Source organism: Typopeltis vanoorti, chromosome 9 (assembly GCF_054136105.1).
Source record: "Typopeltis vanoorti isolate ZY-2024b chromosome 9, IOZ_Tvanoo_1.0, whole genome shotgun sequence".
NCBI lineage: Eukaryota > Metazoa > Arthropoda > Arachnida > Uropygi > Thelyphonidae > Typopeltis > Typopeltis vanoorti.
In genome coordinates this window covers 94,619,537-94,642,881 of record NC_143557.1, presented here as the reverse complement: position 1 = coordinate 94,642,881, position 23,345 = coordinate 94,619,537, and the positions used below count along the sequence as shown (strand labels likewise).

The following is a 23,345-nucleotide window of genomic DNA, read 5'->3' as shown; positions in this document are numbered from 1 at the left end:
TTTTACAGGTATGTACTTCAACACTCTCAAGATTGAAACCTTGCTTTAAACGAAAACAGGATTCCAAATCATACGAGAAAAAGAAGTCTCTTCCCCTTCCATCAAATCGCCTTTTAGATAACCTTAATGGCAAGAAATAGAAGCTTAAGGTTCATGTTATGCACGTGCTTCAAGGACACGCGCACTTCCTAAAATATATTTCGGAAGGTGGGTTAGCGTCATACATGCCAACATCCCGGAACAAAACAAGCGATTTGAGGTGTCGACCTAAACCAGACGGCGCATAAGTGCACACATCACCTTGTGGAGACACTCTGGTTTTCGGTGGTTGTCTGTGAGCTCCGATAGATCTGTTCTTTCAGCCTCCCTTCATCGCACGCTCGTAAAACATGAGTACTATTTACAGGCGCCCTTATACCTCGATGTACCGTGATAATTATTATTACGGTACAGGTCTTTACTCTAATACTCTTGATAACCTCGAGAAGAAATACAAAGATGCAATATCTAACGTTTACCTAGGTCTTGATCGAGCTGATCTAGGTTTTAGCAGCTTTAAAGATTCCCGTTTGGTAGGTCGTTCTCCCAGCTCCTATGCCTATACACCTACTTATATGTCTTCTTCCCCCAGACGTCCAGATTACGATCTCTATGCTCCCCTTAGCCCCTTTTTAGTAAGAAAACCTTACAAGTCAAAACTTCCCCGCAGAGTTTATTTCTATAACTATCCTCATTATTACTCTTCTTATTACTACCCCTACTCCTCCGCTTACTACTATCCCTATTACTATTATCCTTATTCTACTTATATGTACTACAAGACTCCGATGGACACCTCTCACTTGTACACTCCCACAGATTATCCCGAACTTAAACGTTCTCGCTCTTTTAGCGACTTGAGCGATTTTAAGAAGCCCGAACTACCCCTCTCCAGCTACCTTTATTCTCCCTATTATTACAGTTCCCTTAGCAGGCTCGATAAGTTGGATGACTACGATTATTTATACGACTTGAAATTCAAGAAGCTGTCAAGTGATATTGATGCTCTTGATCTGCATACCCCCTCGTACACGAAGGAAGTCGACCACTGGATGGATAAATGGTAGGAATACGTTTTTTGGTATATGCCTTACTTTGACAAACATTATTCTGTGTAGCGATAATAAGAGGCAAAAATGATCCACATATAATTTTAGAAGTTTTTAAAGAAATAAGTTATTTTGCACGTGCATGATATTACGAAATGTTTAAATATATCCGATTATTTATGATATTAAAGGTTTCTTAAACTGCTTTTATTTATTGTAACAGTACTTGATTAAAATATTAGAAACTGCAGTAAACTAGATTTTATTGTTTGATTGTTTTTAGCTGTGATCTTGAAAACTAGAATAATCATTCTACTTTTCAATAAACAGAAGTGTACTTTTTTTTCTTTTTGTCTCACACCATCCCATGACCTTTAACGGATTTCTAAAAGTCCTTCCGCGTCTGTAAGAAAAAAAAAAGCCTCTTCTTGGAGTCGATGCCAGAAATAAAACTGTTACTGCCTTAACTGTGCCATTTCGGTAACTAAAGAGAAACTCCAGAGAACGCTATGAGTTTGGATGCAGCAAGGTCTAGGGAAGAGAGAGAATCTGATTATTTGCAGGTGGTAACTCCTGGCAAATGCTCATGGTCGCGAAGTTTGTCAAGATGCCAGCGTTCCTACTGTGTGATCTCATGACCGGTGAGATGCTCGTCTTCTGGCCCGCTATGGTTACAAAGATGAAATAGGGTTGCACGACGATTCAAAATAAACCGATTTACTTCGTATCCTGGCATGTATGGTACATTAGCGACACATAGCGAAAATAATAGCATTCAGAAGTAGGGACCTGACCTACTTGTAACTTATCAAAGCGAGCAACAGAACATTTCGATCGTATTTATTTATAAACGGCTGTATATATATTGCTAAATTAACAGTAATAATAAATGTCTGGAATTTACCTTTATAAAGTGGTTTTGAATCACAAATTAATTAACAAGACCACAGTTGTCAGAAGATGTTGAAATTATATCTTTACTTTCAGAAAAGCGCTTCTAAGTTTAATAAGTTTCTTGTTGTCAGCGTTTATGGCTATATATATATATATATATATATATTCATCGACACGATCATCAACGAAAGCATAATTAGATACATTTCATCTAATTATACTTTTTTATCTTATACGGAAGTTTATTGCATGTGTTTTCTTTTTATGAGTCACTCTATGGTAAAAATGAGTGGCTCGTGATATTTGTCTCCAAAGGATACCCACTACTGGCATATCCCGTATTGCTTTTTAAGGACAGTACTTTTCTAAGAAAGCCTGAAAGAGCCTAACACCCAAAATGTTGGGCTTAAATCAATCTTTGTTTCACGATTTCAACAATAGTTCAATTATCTTTTGACATTTTCCACTTAATTACGATTCGTAACATGGCGATTTAAATATTTAAATTACTTTAGTAATTTGAATTTAAATTGCTATTTTAAATTATTTTAATCACTTTAACTCAACTTCGCAGTTTTCGGTGCTAAGGCTAATATCTTTGTAAATATTTAGATTTACAGAGATAATTAAATGTGAACTTTTCTCTATTAAGAATTGCGAAGTATAATTTAAATGCGTTAACCTAAACACATAATTTAGCTCCATATAATGTAGCTAAATTACATTTTTTTTTCATGAAGTTCCATGTTGAGATTTTTAGCCTTGACCCGTATTCTGATTTGCTCAAAATATAACCTACCAACAATGAGATAAAATCAGGTGAACAGCTACAGAGAAATATTTGTATAATAGAATAGTTTGCCATTTTTTTGTCTTCAAGGAATTATAAAATTAAAAATATATAAAACTAACTATAATCAATATAGAATGATTACTAATTATATTCATACGCATATGTTCCTATTTATATAGTATATAATCTTACTATTGGCATACACTGAATGATACCAGCGCCATCAGTGCTACTTTTGGATGATCTGGAAGTATGCAGATGTAACTAAAAATAAATACTTATTTTTTTAATAAATTGTGAAATATATAACAAATGATATCGAGTTGCTGTGATTTCGATCATGAGCTTACTGTGATTTATCACGGACACATATCTGCGTGCTTTCAATTGTCGACCTTATTCCAGCATCATCTATTATGATATGGTCACGTTTCTCATTTATTGGGTTATGGTCAACACACATTTGAACTTTTTCTAATAAAGAACACGCATATATAAATTGATTTATTTCTACCGTACATAAATATATCCTTTCAGGCTTGTCCCTCCCTACAAATTCGTTCTTTCTTTCCAAAAAAATGTTCCGGGCAATACACATATTTTGCTTGATATAAGGGATAGCGGAGAAGACAAACGTTTGAGGAGTATCTGTCCCAGGATATGACCGAATACCTAGAATTAGAGTGTATTTGTAGGAATACAGCTTTAGAAAACAGTTCTAATTCTAACATTTTAGTCTTTTTTCTTCCACTTGCATTAACAGTTATTTTTATATCAAGTATTTTGCACTGAGTTGTGGACAACCAACATTTCAACCTGTAACTACTCTCTTAATTAGAAGAAATTTAATCTAATATTATCGTTACATTTCTGATAGCATCGTCTATTCAAGCCGAATAAAATAATAAAATAAAAATAAATAATTTAATTTCTGTTATTCCTCAAAGAGAGTAGGCAGAGCTCCGTTTGGAAATTAGGAAAATTTGTGTTTATTTTCTCTCTCTCACCACCCTTAGAGTCAGTGATAGCTGTGTTCATTGGTCGATGATTTTCAAGTCATCAGGAGCATACGGCAGACAACTGTGGCAGGATCCGTGATGCGGTTCCTGCCACAGAAACGGCTTGGGAACAAGAGAAGTCCTTTTATGTTCTCAGATCTTATTTCAAAAATGTATTGCCCAAAACAAGGAAATATTCATTTGCTTCATCGACTTCGAGAAAGCATTTGACAAAGTCCAACATGCTAAAATGATTGTACTATTAAAAAGAATTGGATTAGATGGTAAAGACATCAAAATCATTGAAAACTTATATTGGAACCAAAAGGCATCTGTTCAAGTTGATGTTATTACAGACTCCATTAACATCAAACGAGGAGTAAGGCAAGGATGTGTGCTGTCACATCTACTCAGAAGCCATATTTCAAAAAGTCTTGGAAGGAAGAAAGGAAGGGATTAGTGTAAATGGTGAAATCATCAGTAACATCCGATATGCCGATGATACAGCTCTTCTGGCTGACAGTATTCAGGATCTTCAAAATCTTTTGGAACTAATATATAAAGAGAGTGAAAAAATGGGATTAAAAATAAATATCGCGAAAACTAAATTCATGGTCATAAGTAAGAAACCAATTTTTAATTTAGCACTTTCTTTAAATAGGAAACAAATAGAAAGAGTGGCAAAGTTTAAATATCTCGGATGCTGGTTAAATGAAGATCGCAATCCAGAAATGGAAATAACAGTTAGAATTGAAATGGCAAGAAAACATTTTCTCTTGATGAAATCAACACTGTGTAACCGCAGTTTAAACTTAGAGCTTAGAGTACGCATGGTTAAATGCTATGTATGGTTTGTACTGCTGTACGGTGCAGAAACTTGGACCTTAAAAACAACATCAATAAAAAGACTTGAAGCCTTCGCGATGTGGTTATACAGATGAATGTTAAAAATCCCATGGACAGCAAAAACGTCAAATCAGGAAGTACTGGAACAAATGGGGAAATCACGTGAACTTTTAGATACCATAAAAAGAAGGAAAACTTCATATCTTGGTCACCTACTTCGTAATGAAAAATATAGGATACTTCAATTGATTATAAAAGGGAAGATAAATGGAAGAAGAGGACAAGGAAGACGAAGAAAATCTTGGCTGGCAGACATCAGACAGTGGACTGGTATGAACTCTGAGAGACTGTTCAGAGTAGCTGAGAATCGCTCAAAATTTGCCAAGGTGGTTGCCGACCTTCGATAGGAGATGGCGCTCAAAGAAAGAATATTTACTTGTGACAAAAATTGATTAACTGAGGAATGACTGAAAAAAAACTTACTAAACTGCTTTATTCGGCGAATATAATAAAACTTATAACCGTTTATTATTATTATTTTTTTAGCAGTCAAGCAGAAACATTGCCACGAGATCATATAGGTACTAGATAAGAAAACAAATAAAAAAAGCATTTGAAATGTCTCAGAGGATTCAGAATCCGGTTATTATAAGTAAAATTTTCAAAATTTAGATTATATTAAATATTCTGAAAACTATAAAAGAAGCAAGGATATCAACAACTTAGTCCACTTGGTAGTTTGCATCAGGACTACCAATGGTATTTTCAGGGGTCGTGGGCAAGTTCAACGTAACTCAATCTGTATATGAAGCTTAGTTTTTAGATATATGCAAGTCACTTTATTTTGATTGACAGGATGTTATTTAAACACTTTGGTCGCCTATCACTGATGAAATCTGAGGAGCATATTTTTTTTTACTAAAAGAAATTTATTTTTTACTAAAAATTAAACTTTTCTCATGGGAATACATCAGAGATCGACGATCCCACCCATGAGAGGCTCTAAACTCATAATATGTTAGAACTCCAGGTGAGTGGGGTAGGCAGGCTACGTGTTGGGTAATCTGGGGAACCCCTTCTATAGAGATTAAACATGGTATTTTTCAAGTCATTTTTGAGTAAGAAGGGTAGTGGTTTATATATATATATATATATATATATATATATATAGTTTTTAATCTAAAAATGACCGAAACTGGTACTACATATTTATTTCACATTATCTATGCTAGCAGATTTTTGTACGGGATCGTCCTTTTTTTCTGATAACTGCTGTTAGAGTTATCTTGATCACAAATATGTCTTATCCATAATCTACTTACTGATAACTGAGGCTTCGAATTGCTTCATAAGCTATAAGCTATGGTTCAATTTATAACCAACTCGTTTCTTAAAGATATACATGTAGTAGTTTGGAAGTGAAGTTGTCCAACTCCCTGGCATTCCAAATTTTGTTTTCTTTTCTCCCTTTATATATATATATATTTTTTTTTCCCCTCCACACTCTTGGCATCTTAAATATCATAGATTTTGAAAAAAGTAATGGTTGGGTTTATCCAAGTCATCAAGTACAAGTCCAAGCCATCACTTGGATAAACTTGTCGTTCACACTTTATCCAAGTGTGAATGACAGGCCTGGAGTCTGTTTTTCTTTTCTTGACATTTCGCTCAAAACAATTTACAGTAAGGATAATATTAAGACACATTTTTAGATAAACCTAACTTAAACCAAGTCGATAAAAGTTTTAGATAATAAAGAAACTTTTATTTTCGCAGTTTTCTCTTTTATATTGTGTTGGATTTTATCTACCTTTTTGTTTATGCAAATCTATCCATATACAGAAAAAACACCTCTCACAGTGTACGATAAAAGACAAACTACTTGGCATTAAAATTAAGAATATCTAGATCTAGAGGAAATCAAGCATTAGAGTTTTTCTAAATGTTAAATAATTCTATAACAATATTTGAATTTTTTTTTATCCCTGAAGGTTCAAAATATGTTGTTAGGAAAATTCAAAATAGTCGAAAATGTCTGAAACCTTCAGATATTTTCGACTATTTTAAATGATCTCAATGCCAATTGTCCAATAATAAATTTGCAGGTTTTATTTTGGATAAGAAATTTAAAAAAATAATAAGCTCACATGAATTTTGATTATTAGAATCTGTAAAGTAATTTTAACGAACTGTTCAAAAATAAAATTTTGAACAGTTCGTTAAAGATTCCAGTCGAACACATACGATGTTTGTGTTTGGGTTGCGCGCACCAAAGGCAACTAACAACACATAGCTATGTTATGCAGCATGTAATTGCTTATAGTTTCATATAATTAACAGATAACAGTAACGAAATCTTGAAGTGAATATTCAATTAATTAATAGATGTATAAATAAATTGATTCTTACAAGATAATTATGCCTTGAGTGATTTCTTATGCGTGTCTGCTTGAATTAAAAAATTAAAAAATATGATTTCATGTAAATACCTCTATTTCTGATTTCAAAAATCCTAATGTACTGCAATTAACCTTAAAATACTATGTGCAACCACTGGTTATTCAAGAGCAAACTACACTTCTCTGTTGTGAATTTATATAAATGAAAATGTAAGCATTTCCGCATTTTGGCATTCCTGTTGACCTACGGCAACCTCTAACTACATGAGCAATGTCACTAATTTTTTTGTTTTTGCTTGCTTTGGCTTTATTCACTTCTTTCCGGTACTTTTAGCTGGAATTCTAGTCAAGTAATTGGCAATGTCAGAGAGAACGTTCTGTGTCATGAATCACTAATTCTGTACAAGAGGAAAGGGGACTAGAGCAAAATAGCAGTCTAGTTGCTGCTCTATAAATAACACGAAACATGTTCAGCATTTGCTTTTCTCATTTCGAGCTAATGTATATCCATTAGGTTAACTTTCTCAGTGAGAATTTAAAAAAAAGTGTTCAAAAATAAATTATTTATTTGTAACTTATTTGTAATAAATTATGGTCTTATTACTTGATTTATCCGAAAATTTTCATGTTCTTATTTTTTATGGTCTTATTATTTCAGAATATATTTCAGATTCTTAAAATTACTACACTAGGTTGGTTTTGGATAAACAAAATACTCAATTCAACGTATAAATGCATTTCATTTTTCGAAGTACATTTTATAAGAAAATTGCTTGAAATATACCTTTAGTGAATAACTATATGTACGCATATTGCACGTATTAACTAATTAATATATAATATTAATATTATTGAATAAATAATTAACACTTTCAACAATAAAGAGAATTTAAAGATAAATTTTAGTATTAATATTATATAGAATAACTGGAATTTGAAGCAGTATTCAAGTTGGTGGACTCGCTATAATAGTGATTGGCCAGTAGCCTGCATCTTGATAGGTGATATGCATTACCAGGAGTGGAAAGAGAACATTTATGATAAACGTTTATACATTAAAGAGAAATCCGAACAAATTTATCGAAGGAATGAAGCATTCACTAGGTCTTTGCCACGGTCTAATAGTTGCATATACGAAAATGTGCATATCGTATATCATATCCCGAATCGACCTCTATATACAAATTGAGAGTTTAGCTAATAAATGCGCTACCTTTCAGTAACTGAGTAGTCTACAGAATTGTAATTTTATTTCCTTGTCATCAACATCAACCAAATTTTATGGCACTTAAAGTACCGAATGAACAACACTCTAAGATAGATATAGCTTAACAGCACTAATATTCTGTTTCAGCCGCCAAATACAATCCAAGATGGACACACTGAGCAGGCAGGTGGAGGATACCGAAATTAAGCTGAAATCCGAGACTGGTGTCAAGAACAGGATGCAGACAGAAGTGACTGGGTTGAGCCTGCTAGTGGATGACACCACTAAATACAACGAGGAGCTGCAGAAAATCGTCAAGAAGCAGGCTAAGCAATTAGCGGTGAGTTTAAGCCGAAGTTAGCCCTTAAATTATAGGAGTCCCTAGCTTTGCCGTTAGATGTCATTTCGTAGCAAGCTTAATACCAGAATTGCTTAGTTTCATTATTAACAAAATCAATCAATGTTCTTTTTTCCCTTTGGACTATTAATCCTGTTCCATAAACAGTTCCTTGGCTCCTCCACCTGTCCCTGGCTCAGTAAAGTATACTTCGAATTAAAATTCGGTAATTATCATATGCCAACAATGTATGCTTTTAACCAGTTTTTCTCTTTATAGGGAGAAAAAAATATTTAGTAATCTTCTTCTCTTCCCTCGCATTATTCTCAATCTCTATTGGGATTGGCTTGTAATTAAGCATTGGCATGTTTACTAATCCTATTCCTCTGGATCAGCTGACAATGGCAGAGACTGTATATTACGGATGTAGCCACGTGTGTGTTCGCTGGGACAGTTTCTTCTATTTCGCTGAATGAGAAACTCGATTTTTCAGAGGAAAAATAAACAAACAAACAAACTCGCCACCTCTGTATGAGACAGACTATTCGCTTTCAGTTGAAAAAAAAAAAACACCTTATAATTGTTCTTCTCATACTGCGACGGGAATCAAGCTTAGGTCTTTACAACCGAAAAGCAAATTCACGACGTGTCGTCTTCGAAACTGGACTAAGGAGGTCAGAAAATAAATAATACAACAATATTTCTACTTTATTATTATTATAATAAGGGATGGGGATGGCGATTAATCTCCCGGCAACTCTGGTTTTTGTCTCCTGCTAAGCAGACACTGCCAGTAGAACACACGTAGTTAACAGACATAATACATTTGCATTAATTCTTATTTGATTTGATTTGCTGTAATTCAGCCAATCCCAATCTCATTTTCTTTCTATCTATGTCAAGCTATCCGACAAAAAAGTAGATCTACATGTAGAGCTACTTTTTTTTGGCAAAGGATGCATAATCCAAGATCTGAAAAACAGCATGACCTCATCATTAAACAATCATTTTGTTCTTTCAGGTGATTTTAGCTTAGAAAATAAGTGTCAAAACAGGCAAATAGAGAAGATCTGAAACAATTTCAAATATCAGTTAATAATTGCTACTGTTGAATAATACTGTTGACTAAAGATCGAACGTTATCAGGGGAGATAATGCTGTTCAACTTTTAATTTGTTCATTTTCTTTGATCATAACAGTTACCATTAATCTGTTTAAATTAAACATATTTGGTCGTTTGAAAATTAAACATACAAACTTATTGTTTTAATACTGACCATATTGTAATGCGTACAAACATCTTACATTCTTTGCCTACCAGTTTCGCTAGCAAACTGTCTAGCTTTTTCAAGGCGTTGACGGAAGAGCATAAAAAAACTAGTAAATGCAAATTGAAAGGAACATAAAAACGTTCAAAAAAGGAACATCTACCGTGTAACCTTAACTACTAGATTGTTTACAACGTTTTTATGTTCCTTTCAATTTGGCTTTACTAGTTTTTTTATGCTTTCCGTCAACGCCTTGAAAAAGGTAGACAGTTTGCTAGCGAACTGGTAGGCAAAGAATGTAAGATGTTTGTACGCATTACAATATGGTCAGTATTAAAACAATAAGTTTGTATGTTTAGTTACCATTAATCTAAATTGTTGTGCGTATTAATAACACGAAGAAAACTTTGAAATAAATCAATCAGTAGCTCTTTCATGAGATGCTTCAATCACTTGACAGTCTTTTTCTTAATTTTTATCTCAGTTGTTCAGTTTTGAAAATAATAATCTCTGATATTGGCATTTTGCTTTGACTTGTTTTAAATGAACTAACAACCACTTAAACTGCAATAAATCAAAACCAATAAAAATGTTATTGCAGCTAAAATTACTTGACGAAATTATCATTAATAGAATAACTGCAACAGAGATATATCTTATGTTTTATATAGCACTTACTGAAGCAGACATTTTAATTTGTATCTTTCAATATTTATTTCACTTTTGCTGTATATCGTTTATTCCCTTTCACATATGTTTATAATAAAAGTTCACTATAGATCATCTACCGTGCTTTTAATTAAAAATGGTTAAATATTGTGTGCTTTCATAAATACTGTATATCAGTAATAGTCATAAATTTATAGCCAAACATTCCGGCTAGAGGAATACATGTAATTAATAGGCATAAAATACTGGCTTTATTACCTTAGCTGCTTCTGCCATAATTGCAGGATAACAATGGCCAAACCAGTTTTGAAATTTCACTTTTGATTTTTTTTTTTCAGAGACTCAGCCAACTTCGAATGGGCCTGCAGCTACTTACATATATTAATCCTCTTACATGAGACGATATATAGTGGTGGTTTTTCCCCTTCAGTCGTTTCCGACCCTAGGTGACTTTGTAGACATTGTCCACAAAGTGTTCCTGTGAGATTTTTACAGGGTAGTTCACCATTGCTTTCCCCAACCTTCCGCAATTTTATCCGGGCTCGGGACCGGCATATGGCTGGGGTGTATTCATGTGAGTTCACGGGGCCGGTTAGCCTGTTCTGGGGGAAGAAAAACCCGAGTTTCCGGGTGGAAAAAACCCTACCTCCATATAGGACCGGCTAATTCCTTTCGTTGAAAGAGGCCAGATAAAGGTTCCTCACTCCACTGACGCGAATCGAACCCAGGTCTTTCCGACCAAAGTACTTCGTCTATACTGACTAAGCTAAGGAGGCTCGAGATGACCGGTGGGTCATCTCGAGCCTCCAAGATTATTAGTAAGATACTTGCACTACGTTGCAAACGTTATTTATACAGATGCTCTCTATTTTTCTTGAATATTTCGTACCAATCACAAACCAAGTGGAACTACAAAGTGTAAATTCATAGAATTCATGCTAAATGAGATATGATTTAGGATAAACCGACTTCCAGTGAAGTGTTATCATCATAGACTGTAATCAACCATAATCATCAATCAGTTTGTTTGCGACTGTAGCATAATCAGAGTAGTCAGACAAGAAACATTCAATGAGACATAAACTGCCTTTTTTATGTGGCTCCCACCCACGAAAGGTTTATTTGTAAACTGCAGTACAATAGTACTGTGGGTGGGCTGAGGATTGTTTTTTTATTTTATTGATTTTTTTTTGTTTTCAAGCCATTTTCATGCTATTTCAGGTCTCCAATAAGCGGGGTGGTGATCTTACACCAGGGGATGCAATTCATTTCTCACCTCAGGACAATCATAAATCACGTGGGGATGGATGATTGTGACAAAAATCACAATCATCCATCCCCACGTCGGGATCCGAACCCGCTGCAGGTTTCAATCCACTCTGGGATTGGATCTGCAGCCTGTAGTGTTGGAGGAGGAAAAACATCGAAAATTTTATCATTCCGGAGAATGTTTTTCCACCTTGTGGCGGTTCTGTAAATATAACAAAGTACCAACACGATAATGCATCATGTAGCGATATGGTTTGAGGAAATGGTGTGAAAAAGTAAGAGAACAGCACAAAGTTCCAATTTGAGTCCAATAGAACACCTACTGTAAGAGTTACAATGGTAGTTACTATATTTAAAATTGGTAGAACTGGCTGCCATTTTGGTAGGGTAATTTAACGGTGCCTCATCATTTAGTGGATCGCCTTCTGAGAAAAGTAATAGGAGTAGCAGTTGCTACTACGAATGTTAACCAAAGGTGTACTAAGATGTGAGAAAACATGTATATGTATCATTTACAACACAGTGTATACTTTTACTACATTGGAATCTAGGTGATGAATGAGTAATTATCTAATTTCAATGTTATCAAGTGTAAAGTTATGCACTTGTTATGCAATGATCACATAGTCAAAATTGCAAGTATAACCCAGAGGTTAATTTGCGACGTTGAAACGAACATTGAAATGTAAGGATATGGAAGTCATTTTGCCTCATTACATTGCATTAGATCATTACAAGACCTTGATACGGCCGCATCTAGATTACTATGTGCAGATTTTGTCTTCTGGCGTCCAAAGGGATAAAGAAGCTGTGGAAAGCTGCAAAGAAGAGTTATAAAAATGATATCGGGATTATGGAAGTAGACTACGAGGATAGATGTGGACTGCAGACACTGGTAGACAGGAGAAAGCGAGGTGATATAGGTCTATATACTTTTGAGAGGGCGTTATAAGAACTAGTTTGATAAAATTTTTCATTATATGGTGGAAAGAGGACAAAGGAACATTCATGGAAGCTAAGTTTGTGTGCGGTTAAAAAAGGGGTGAGAGGTAGATTTTTCTCTCACAAAACCGTGAGTGAGTCGAACAGTTCTCCCTCAATGAGTTGACTCCCTGGAGATATAATAATAATAATAATTTCTGTTATGTTTAATACACTTTGCTGCGTATTAACTTGCATTGATAATGTAATGAAACAAATAAATGTGACAATAATTTTTTTTATTTTGTTTGGGGAACTGGTGAACTTTTCTATTTGCACCTCTCTAATGAAAACATTCAGAAAGTTTAAAATCCTAGATGTGAGAGTGCTTGCTTTTTAAATAAAAGTGAGTTTAGAATTGTATCATTCTCCATTTCCATCATCCATTCAAAAGACTAAAAGAGTTGGCTAATAGTAAATGCATATGAATGCATGTATTTTTTACCCTTGTAGCTGGTTATTCTCAAATATTTTCTTGGAATCAATATAGAACAGTATAAGTTTTACAAAAAAACATTTCTAGCAACAAATGAGAACAGGAAATTTACGTCAGTTGGATGATTCAGCCCAGTTACGTAAGTAAATGATCCAGCAATAAAAAAAAGTTTTTGACTTGCTGTAAAAAACAGCTGTAGCCTTTCTGAAAAGGTACTTTTTGCATTCCTGCGTTCTTAGTAATTTTTATTTTTAGATCAAGCATTGAGGAAGGTGAAGGATGCCTGAAGAATATAGGCAAAGAAAAAAAAAGGTTGTTTATAGAAGAAACTACATTTCCACATGTTTAGGAAATATTTATATCCACAGCCTCACTAGGTTGATAATTTGTTAGATACATACGTAAAAATTCTTAACAGAATTCTCATTAGGAAATATGAAACTATATAATTTTTTCGTCATCGAATTCGCAATTCACAGGTATAATTCTTATCTCTCTTTCCGAAAATTTTCATCAAAGCAATAACTTATATAATAAGCAGTTCCCTTATTCAGAGAAATATATGAGTTTGAAGTATCTTAATATAGGCATGGCATTTCATCATTCCTTCTTCGGGTACCTGCCAACACTTTTGGCTGCATTACTATCCTATGTCATACAACTGTATACGTCAGATCACAGCTAAAAATAACACGATCCCAATAATTGCTAGTTCAATGGAGATGTGTATTTGCCTATCAGTGGATAGCTGTTTATTTCTTGCATGGCAACCCGTCATGCACATGGTGATGAAGACAACATTTTTTCTCTATTTCAAGTGTAAATGTGAGTTTAAAGTTATCGATGAAATATACTTAGGTTGGTTCAAAACTTAGCTTGCAGTAAAGATTGTGACAGCCATGTTACCTTTTTTTTTCAGATTCGGTTTTCTATCACATATCTTCAATAATAACAAAATGGCCGAATTAGCACCTAGGCAATTATCTAAAAAAAGAGCATTTCCGAATGATATAATAAGAGGTGTTTTAATTTCAATATTCGATAAAATGGATATCAGTTCTGCGTACAAAATTTATAAGTAATAGTTCATTAATGAATTCGCCAAACTTCAATAGGTATCATCTTTACTTCAGTCATCAGTGTACGTCTGTGTTCAAATTATTATTATTATTATTTGGTGCTGCCTCTATGGGGTCACTCGACTCATCATGCAAGCCACTGTGCTATACAACACATCACAATCCACCTACGCTACACCGCCATATTTTCGTCTGTTACCTGTGTGTGTGTGTTCTCTGGTTGGTTTGTTTGTTTGGTAGGATTTTCCTCATGCATATCATGTCATGTTATGGGTCATGACAAGAGAATGAGAATCGAAAACGGATCTTTTCCAATCGAAAGGTGCTTGTTTTGTACTTCCAACAGCTCTATGAAGGCGTCATTCCTTTAAAATATTTTGTTACGTTATCATTATCTTATTCCGTATTTTGGAAAGAATACTTTCACAACATCCAGTCATGCGGCCTTGAAATGGATTTAAAATTTCCCATGCACGAGACTGAAATAATCTTATATGTGCATCAGTTAAGATACATTAAATTAATTTTAAACTTGGAATGTGATATTGTATTTGGACATAGCATGTAGGTAATGTTGATTAACTTACTCTTTATAAGTGGCAGCTGAGTTGAATAAAGGTAACGGCTACACGGTAATATTGGTGGACTTCGTAAAGGCGTTTAACAAGATACCGCATGGAAGAATTCTGGGACAAAAATTACAGCAAAAGGGGATAACCATGAAGTCGGTGATGTGAATAAGAGGGCGGTTGATGGAAAGAAACCACACATTACTTTATTCAGGAGGTCCATAGAAGGCCTGTAACTAGTGGTGCGCCACAGGGCTCTGTGCTTGGACCACAGCTATTTAATTTTTACATTAATGATATAGGAAATGATCTAAGAAAATTATTTAGTTGTTTGCAGATGATGCAAAATTAGGTGGAGCAACAGCCAATAAAGATGATGTTGACATGTTACGGGATGATTTAAATAGATTGGCAGTATGAACAAAGAAGAAAGGATATCAGTTTAATATGACAAAGTAAGTATTTTGGGATGAAAAGATTAACAGTTATGTACCATATTGATGGAACTATATTCCCGGAAATTGACGAAGCCAGTGATTTGGGTGTGTTGGTGGATTAGAATTGAAGTTCTGAGGACATATCGAAAAAGTGGCTAAAACAACACATAGGATTACTTGCTCATTGAAGAACACTCTGGCAGCAGAGATAAGCAGGCCATTGTTCCTCTTTATAAGGCCTCATCTGGATTATTTCGCACAGATTTTGTCGCCTGGGCTTCTTGTAGATGTGGAACGGATTCAGAGGCGAGTGACCAAAATGGTGACAGGTCTGTGGGATGCTCCGTATGAGGAGAGATATTGAAGATTTGCACAGAGGTAGGTTGATAGTTGGATTAGGGATTATGATAGTGACATGTAAGTTGCTTAGGGGGTTTAATAGGATTACTAAGGAGGAAATTTTTCAATGTGGAAAAAACTATGTATCATGTCGGAAATTAAGTAAAAGTGTAATTAGCAAGGGCGTCAGGAGTAGATGTTTTGTTTGGAGAATGGTAAATGAGTAGAATAGATTGCCAGTCAGTTGTGAATGCTTTGTTGGTGAATAGGTTCAAAGTATAATATGACAGGAATTGATGGTTAAGTGTTGATATTATTGGACCTCCCACGACGAGTCTTTTGACTCCATGGAGGTGCCATGGAGGAATATTTATCATTTATTTAAATTTTAATCTGAAAATGCGAATCGGATTAAGCTGATTTTTAACTATTTTTATTTAAATTTAATTTGCACAATAGCTATGCAATCTGTTCTGCACAAGTAGATTTCTAGATTTTAAAAAAAATAAACTTTTTAAGGAAGTTTCAAAAAATGAATAAGTACCTCTTAGATTTGTTTTATTCATCTGGAAGAAAACATTTCCAGGACTCTGAGTGTACGGAGTTTATTGAAATTTGGCACTTGCAATTGTTACATTTGTTGGGACACAAAAATACAATACATGCCAAAATTATATTGAACTATTGCAATAACTCCGTATTAGCTGGGTAGAACCTAATAACATTTCGGAATTAAGATGTACCATCAGAAAACATCCATATGAATCAATTTTGTTTAATGATTCTACACTGGATGGATGAAACAGTGATTTTTGAAGTGTCGGAGGTCTTATAATCCGTTGAATTGTTTCATTATTCAAGAAATTTGTAATTTCATTTATAATGGTGCAATTACGCAAAATCTACGGTATATTAGCCAATAAGTAATCCAATGATTGAAAACAATCATGCGTTTCATAATATCATTCTTTTATAACGATAATATTCATTGTCAAGATTTTATTTTGAACATCTGAATCTTGAGCTGTCTTTGGGTATATACAATTATAGAAAGACTTTATTTTGTTTTGTATAATTTGGTTATGAAAATGGTCCAACTGAAACTACAAAATTTAATCCTGATACTAACTTTAAATATTATGTAATGTAGTATTTAGAATACCAACGTTCATTAAATTTGATCAAGCTGGGAAGAAATCATATCGTTTCAAAAACGGACCATTTAACCATTTTGACGACACATATGATTCTACACTGGATGGATGAAACATATAATTAACTTTCAGCAAGATAGGATGTCACACACACACACACACACACACACACACACACACACACACACACACACACACACACACACACACACACACACACACACACACACACACACACACACACACACACACACACACACACACACACACACACACACACACACACACACACACACACACACACACACACACACACACACACACACACACAGAGAGAGAGAGAGAGAGAGAGAGAGAGAGAGATTATGTATGCTCAGCAGAATCTTTCAATGGAATAGTTTAAATACAACACAATTTCAAATTGTTTAGAGGTTGCAATTTGAATAGACCCATTGAAATATCAACCAGGTTAACAATTACATTACTCAAAATTTTTTTATAATAATGAGGGGTCTATGAAAATCAAACGTGCGTGTCAAAAATTGTAGCTTGTCAATGACAAGTAGCTGTTTTTTTTTTTTTTTTTGGCTTATGTGTCCTCCAGACTTACGAGACTTATGTACTTTTGTTTTGTCTAAATTTGAAACCACACAAAATGGTCTGGTTGGAACCAAAACCGAACGAATTCGTCAGATTTTAATGGATATCCTAAATATAAAATTTAATTATAATTAGATTCTAATCTTCTAGTGAAGAATTGTTATGATTTCGAATCATTTTGCCAAAAGTTTACCAGTAAAAATAATCCGACTTAACCGGAATCTTAATTTTTTATTAAATTCCATCGAGTCAATTGGAGAGTTATTGAAATATATAATGTTGGCACATTTCGACCTTTGCGCTTAGTCTGATTGAAACATAAACTCGAATAGGTCAATAGGTTTTTCTAAGGATTACAAAAACAATCCCAATAAAATTTATCCATTCAGGGTCCCAGAATAACTTGCCTACGGTCAGCAGACAAACGACTCATAAATGCTTACGCCTTTTGAAAATGGCTTTAGGTTTAACTGTTGTGATAATGAACGGTGTCACTATAAAAAGGTTTGTTTTGCAGCAAGGTCATAAAAGGTATGCTTTTATGATTGTACACAATTATAACGAGGTGTTTTCACAACTGTGTTGCGAAACACACTATTTTCGAATTGTGTTTGTAATCGGTTTCTTGCTCGCTTAGATTATTATTAGGAAACATGTTTATTATTAATCTAATTAATATCCAATAATATATAAGTAGAAAGTTAGGGACAGCATTTACTTTTGCTCTGAATAAACTTTGATAATGCATGGTAAATAATTCTAGAATTATTTAGTTGAATAAATGTAATGAATACATTTTTAAATCATGAAACAACGTCATGATTTAAAAGCGCCATCTACATCATACTAAGGATATGAGATAAAAACCTCATCTGAGATTTTTATCTCATATTAAAAATAGTTTTTATCCTTTCATTAATTTCAGTGCACTGTTCTTTTCTCCTATAGGATCTACAGTCCCAGTATGAGGAGGTACAACGGAATTTATACGACGCCTCGGAGCAGCTTGACACGTCGCGCCGCCGGTATAAGAATTTGAGGACCGAGATGAGTGACGTGAGCGGATTAGAGCAGGTGAGAGACGTTTTTATTTAATCAATATTAACCAGTTAAAAATCACACAGTGTTTGGTATTATTTTCTTGAAAAAGTGGAGTTAATTATAATTTATGATTATTTTAAGAAAGGCTTCCCGACGCCTTCCTTTTTTGTAATATTTAGACGGGAATTAAGAAATGGAATCTATCAAGAATTACAAGGATATAAAATTAGAAACAAAGGAGTCATGCAGGGTTACCCACTCTCACCAAATTTATTTATTATCTATCTTGAAGAAATATTCAAATCCATAGCTGAAGAACCGAGTCTACAAATAACTGGCACGAATATCGTCTACATTAAATATGCAGATAATATTATTATTATTCTTGCAGAATCTAAAGGACAATTGGAAAAAACGATAAAAAAATTAAATGAAGAGTGCAAAACATTTGGAATGAAAATCAATCTAAGCAAAACAAAAACAATGAAAATAGGAAGAGGTGAGGGAAATTTTTCAATAAACTTAAAAAATCACATATTTGAACAAGCAAAGCAATTTACATATCTTGGCAGTCTCATTACTCACACCCTCGACAACACAGAAACAGTAAAATACAGACTTAACGAAGGATGGTGTAATATGAATAAATTAAACAAAATATGGGAAAATAACAGCATTTCAAAAAGACTCAAACGAAAACTCTATAAAATCATTATTATACCCACTATTATACTATAAAACCATTATTATTATACTATATTATACAACGTATGCGGCCGAGATTTGGATAACTCAATCAGAAAAAAAAATACAGAAAATCAGAACATTCGAAATGAAATGCTTAAGGAAAAAAAATAAGACTCATTGGTCAGAACACAAAACAAATAAGCAAGTCAAACACGAATTAAAAGGCCTCGGTGGAAGTGTAGCTCAGTGGAAGTGGCGCTTGCGTCCTCTGCGCTTGGCCGCTTGAAGTTAGACCTAGGTTCTAGTCTAGTCGCTGACTGGAGGAACTTTTTCTAAGCCTATCTTCGACTGGTTCCCGAGTTTAGTCGATCTCTGGCACAGGCAAGCGGGTTTTTCATCCCGTAAACTCAAGAAAATCGACCGTAGTACCCACATCATTTCAGACAGTGACATATCTTGTTAGGGTTAGGTACCAAGAGATGGCAGCACTTGTTTGCCAGCCTCTTCATCGGTGGCTGCTATAATTAGTGATAGACATGGGCCAGCTATCTCTGATTGGCTACTGGTGGGAATTGAACTGCCCACTCAGTCTCCAAAAGCTAGATAGGGTATAAAGGCCTCGCCTACTCCCTATTAGGGAATAAAAGGCGTTAGTTGATTTTTATTATTTTTTTAACACGAATTAAACTACAGAGAAGATATCATAGTTATAATTCGTAAACAGCAATTAAGATAGTTTGGACACCTCCAGAGAACGTCCTTTCAAAGATTTCCAAATATAGTCTTGAATGGAATCATTGGTGGAAGACGATTAAGAGGGAGACCAAACAGAATTTGGCTTACAGTCTTTGAAAGAAAGGCCAATTACCGAGCTTCAAAGAGATGATAGAAATGACTAGGAATAAACCAGATGACTGAGATATTAAACAGGGAGTTTTTATTCTCTTTAACTTTCTTCCTGGTCTCTAATGAGAACCAACAGTTCGAAACAGCTGTCAGGCCAGCGAAGCCTAATGGAAGCATTGATAAAAGGCAAATACACGGGCTGCTGGGAAGAGCTCGTGTCTTTAAAGTAGTGCATACCAAGTTAGCTCAGATGCCGAAGGTTATATTCTCATAATCTCTCTGGCAAATTTCGAAACTTTTAAGTTTCTTTCTCTATTTGGTTATAAAATATGGTTCCGTAATAACCTCTATTGTAATACATTTGGAATAAGATACATATGTCAAATTGAAGCCTTTCGGGTTTATACTTTAGTAATAGATATTTTATGCTCGTTTTTTTATGTTAGTTGGGATCAGTGGTAATTTTTTATCTTGTATCTTTGGGCTAATAATTTTGATATTTCCGAAATATTTTTATAATCATAAAAAACCAACGAGTTGGGTTAGTGCTTCATATACGCTAAAAGTTTTCCAAAAATAAATAAATAAATAAATAAATAAATAAATAAAAGGCTGGCATAACACATTGTAAAAGTAGAAAACTAAGATTTACAAAGCAGCAGCAGAGGCATTCAGTTTAAAGAAATTTGAGAGAAATGGAAGGTTCAAGTGAAATAGAGATATAAAGCTTGTTTGAGGAAATAAACGATAGGGAAATAATTTCAACTTAAAGGAAGTAAAGATGGTTTAATGCTTGAACAATATTGAAAGAATGTGTATGATAGAATGTGCAAAAATCACTCATTCCCGTTGCGCTTTGAACAGCAGTATAAATATTACTTGGTTTTAAAAAAACATTACAAAGAAAAAAAAAACTGTGCACCTTGAAATGAACCAACTACGGTCATTTTAGATCGATATCTTGATATAAAACACGAATGGCTATTTTATTTTTCTATTCTGAAACAGAAAAAAAACGGAAGGTAACTCTAGTCCAAAGTGTAGTTTTATTTTCGTAACTGCGTGTTCAAACAATTTTATCAAAGAATTAATCACATGTCACCAGGCTGCACGCAGAAATGTTGAGCAGACGTCATCTAAGCAATTTATAGGCATTTAGTACAATTCGCCTTTGATTTAATCGTCTGATATTAAATCTTTTCATATTAAACCGATATTAAACAATATTAATATAATGACGAATTACGTTATTTATAAAACATTGATAAAAATGTTATTTGTTTCTTTTCTTGTAGGCTATGCGAGCAAGAACACCTATCAGGAGGCTCTAAATCCGCAACCGAAAAATCAGAGCTTCCAAATTTCACAAATTATCACTTAGGTGAGTAAAATGAATAATAAAGAATATACTACTTTTAACTTTGATAATCCGTCATAATTTATAAATCGGATTCGATTTCTGTATTCCAAAGCTACAATATTCCTAGAGCACTTCTGTTTTGGAATCATACTTTGTTTTCAGTGATTCGCTGTATTTCTTTCATCCCCTCCAACAGAAGCACATTTTGTGTGTTTTTTCTCCACTAGGAAATTTCTTACAGTTCATAAAAATACGCAGTTTAATTCTCATTGTCTTGAATTCAAAATTTTATTATCGCCTTTGGATTCCTGGAACTCAAGAACTTATCTAACATCGGATGAGTGAGTTATACGAGACAACGGTAAGGAAGTCGCTAAGGTTTTTGCAGAGATCAGTTCGCTTGAAATGAGCTATAAATGATGTACTCTCTCTCTCTCTCTCTCTCTCTCGGGCAGTGACGTACTTCACTTTATTTGTTATTTGTTTCAAATTCGATATCCTAACCATGTTTGCATAGTAAATCTTGTTTACAATTAAAAGATGCTTTTTAGTGAAATAAATTAACATTTCAAAATTCAAATTCAAATAATAAAAATTAAATTCAAAATAAATTAGTTCAGAAAAAAGTTTTTTTTTTTTGTAATTTAGAGAAAATTAAGAATTCTGAATTTTAAAAAATGGAACGATTCACCTTCTTACCAATTGATTCCGCCCACTTTTACACACGTTTCATTTTCGCTGCATACATCTATAAATATTTCCATCGTAGTTGTTCATCTGAAGTAGCATCAGTGATTTACTATCTGTAATAAATCCATTGAAATGCGTGCAGCAACCATCCAACATTTCTTCATAGTTTAATTCCAAACTCACAGAACAAATTTATTTTTCTCCTCTTTCATTCCTTCTACTGTTGTCCTTTGGAACAGGCTTCACTGTAATGACTGTCAGAAGGAATATAATACAATACACTACACGAATCTTCAAATAAAACGTGGACAGAATTCTTCTTTCTCAACTCTCTGCCCACCACTATAATAACGTTCTATAAGCTGATCCCCCAACCTCTCGCGTATATGGTCAACATAAAAAAGAAAGAAACAAAGAGATAAAAGTTGTCGGTGGAGATCGGGCAATATGATGTAGAAAAAAAACGATTAAATGAATTACAGAAGCATAAGCATTGAGCGTTTCTAATGGAAATTTTTGCATGATGGAGTGTTTCTGATGGAGATCATTGTGGATCTATTTTTATATATTAATTGGATGATTATGTTATGAATATATAATTACTCCTGTTTCAATAAGAAACAGATTCTTAAAATTAAAAAATTTCCTTTCGTTATAGTGATATTTCTTTTTTTATCATTTTTGTGAAGTTACGTTGAATAAAATGCTTTCTGAATGAAAATTTAAATTACATTTAAATGTAAATACAACATTGATTGTCTTCTTTAAGCCAATATAAGTCTTATTAGAAAATAACGAAAGAATGAAGTCTATAGGATGAAGTTATTTATGGGACTTTTATGGGATCGTTTTTCTATCCGACCAATATAATGATTGCGATTTTTCTTTGTGTTTTTTTTCTCTGAGATTATTTAGTTTTTAATGTTTATCCAAAAATAGTACGTTACTTGTTAATGTAATCTCATTAAGTTATTTTTCTTGTTGTTTTTCGGCATATTTTGTTTATATTGTAAAAGCGGAAGATTCTCTCTCTTCCTGTTAAAGATAAAGATAGCGCAACTAACATAATCTCCTCTTGCTGTTTTATTTTAGGTTGATAACATCTGCGATATATCCTCACCCTGAGCTGGCTTTACTCCACGTGGGCTCGCAAGTAAGGAAACTGCAGCAACAGATGTTTGACGTCACTGCCGCCTATACTCTGCCACTCACAGGTTACAATATATTCGATGTTACACTGCCCAAGCGTGATGTGTGAACTTAGTTTTTGTTTTTTCTTTCCTTGAAAAAATTTTAATTGTAATCATAACATCTATTGCTGTCATTAAAAAGGCCTTTGTGCCAAATTTTGAAATGTG

At 33.9% G+C, this 23,345-nt stretch overlaps 2 protein-coding genes across 2 annotated transcripts in view; one reads left to right on the top strand and one right to left on the bottom strand.

The window, feature by feature from the left end:
* LOC150103264 (cytochrome b5-like) overlaps positions 1-23,345 on the bottom strand; it is a 57,192-nt gene that overhangs the window by 28,687 nt on the left and 5,160 nt on the right. The window lies entirely within an intron of this gene.
* LOC150103265 (uncharacterized) lies at positions 257-23,345 on the top strand. Its single transcript, XM_090397853.1, has 5 exons — positions 257-1,102; positions 8,373-8,565; positions 18,312-18,437; positions 21,233-21,318; positions 23,080-23,345. Exons 1-4 carry the CDS (start codon positions 390-392, stop codon positions 21,266-21,268), a joined length of 1,068 nt encoding a protein of 355 aa, XP_090253979.1. The 5' UTR covers positions 257-389; the 3' UTR covers positions 21,269-21,318; positions 23,080-23,345.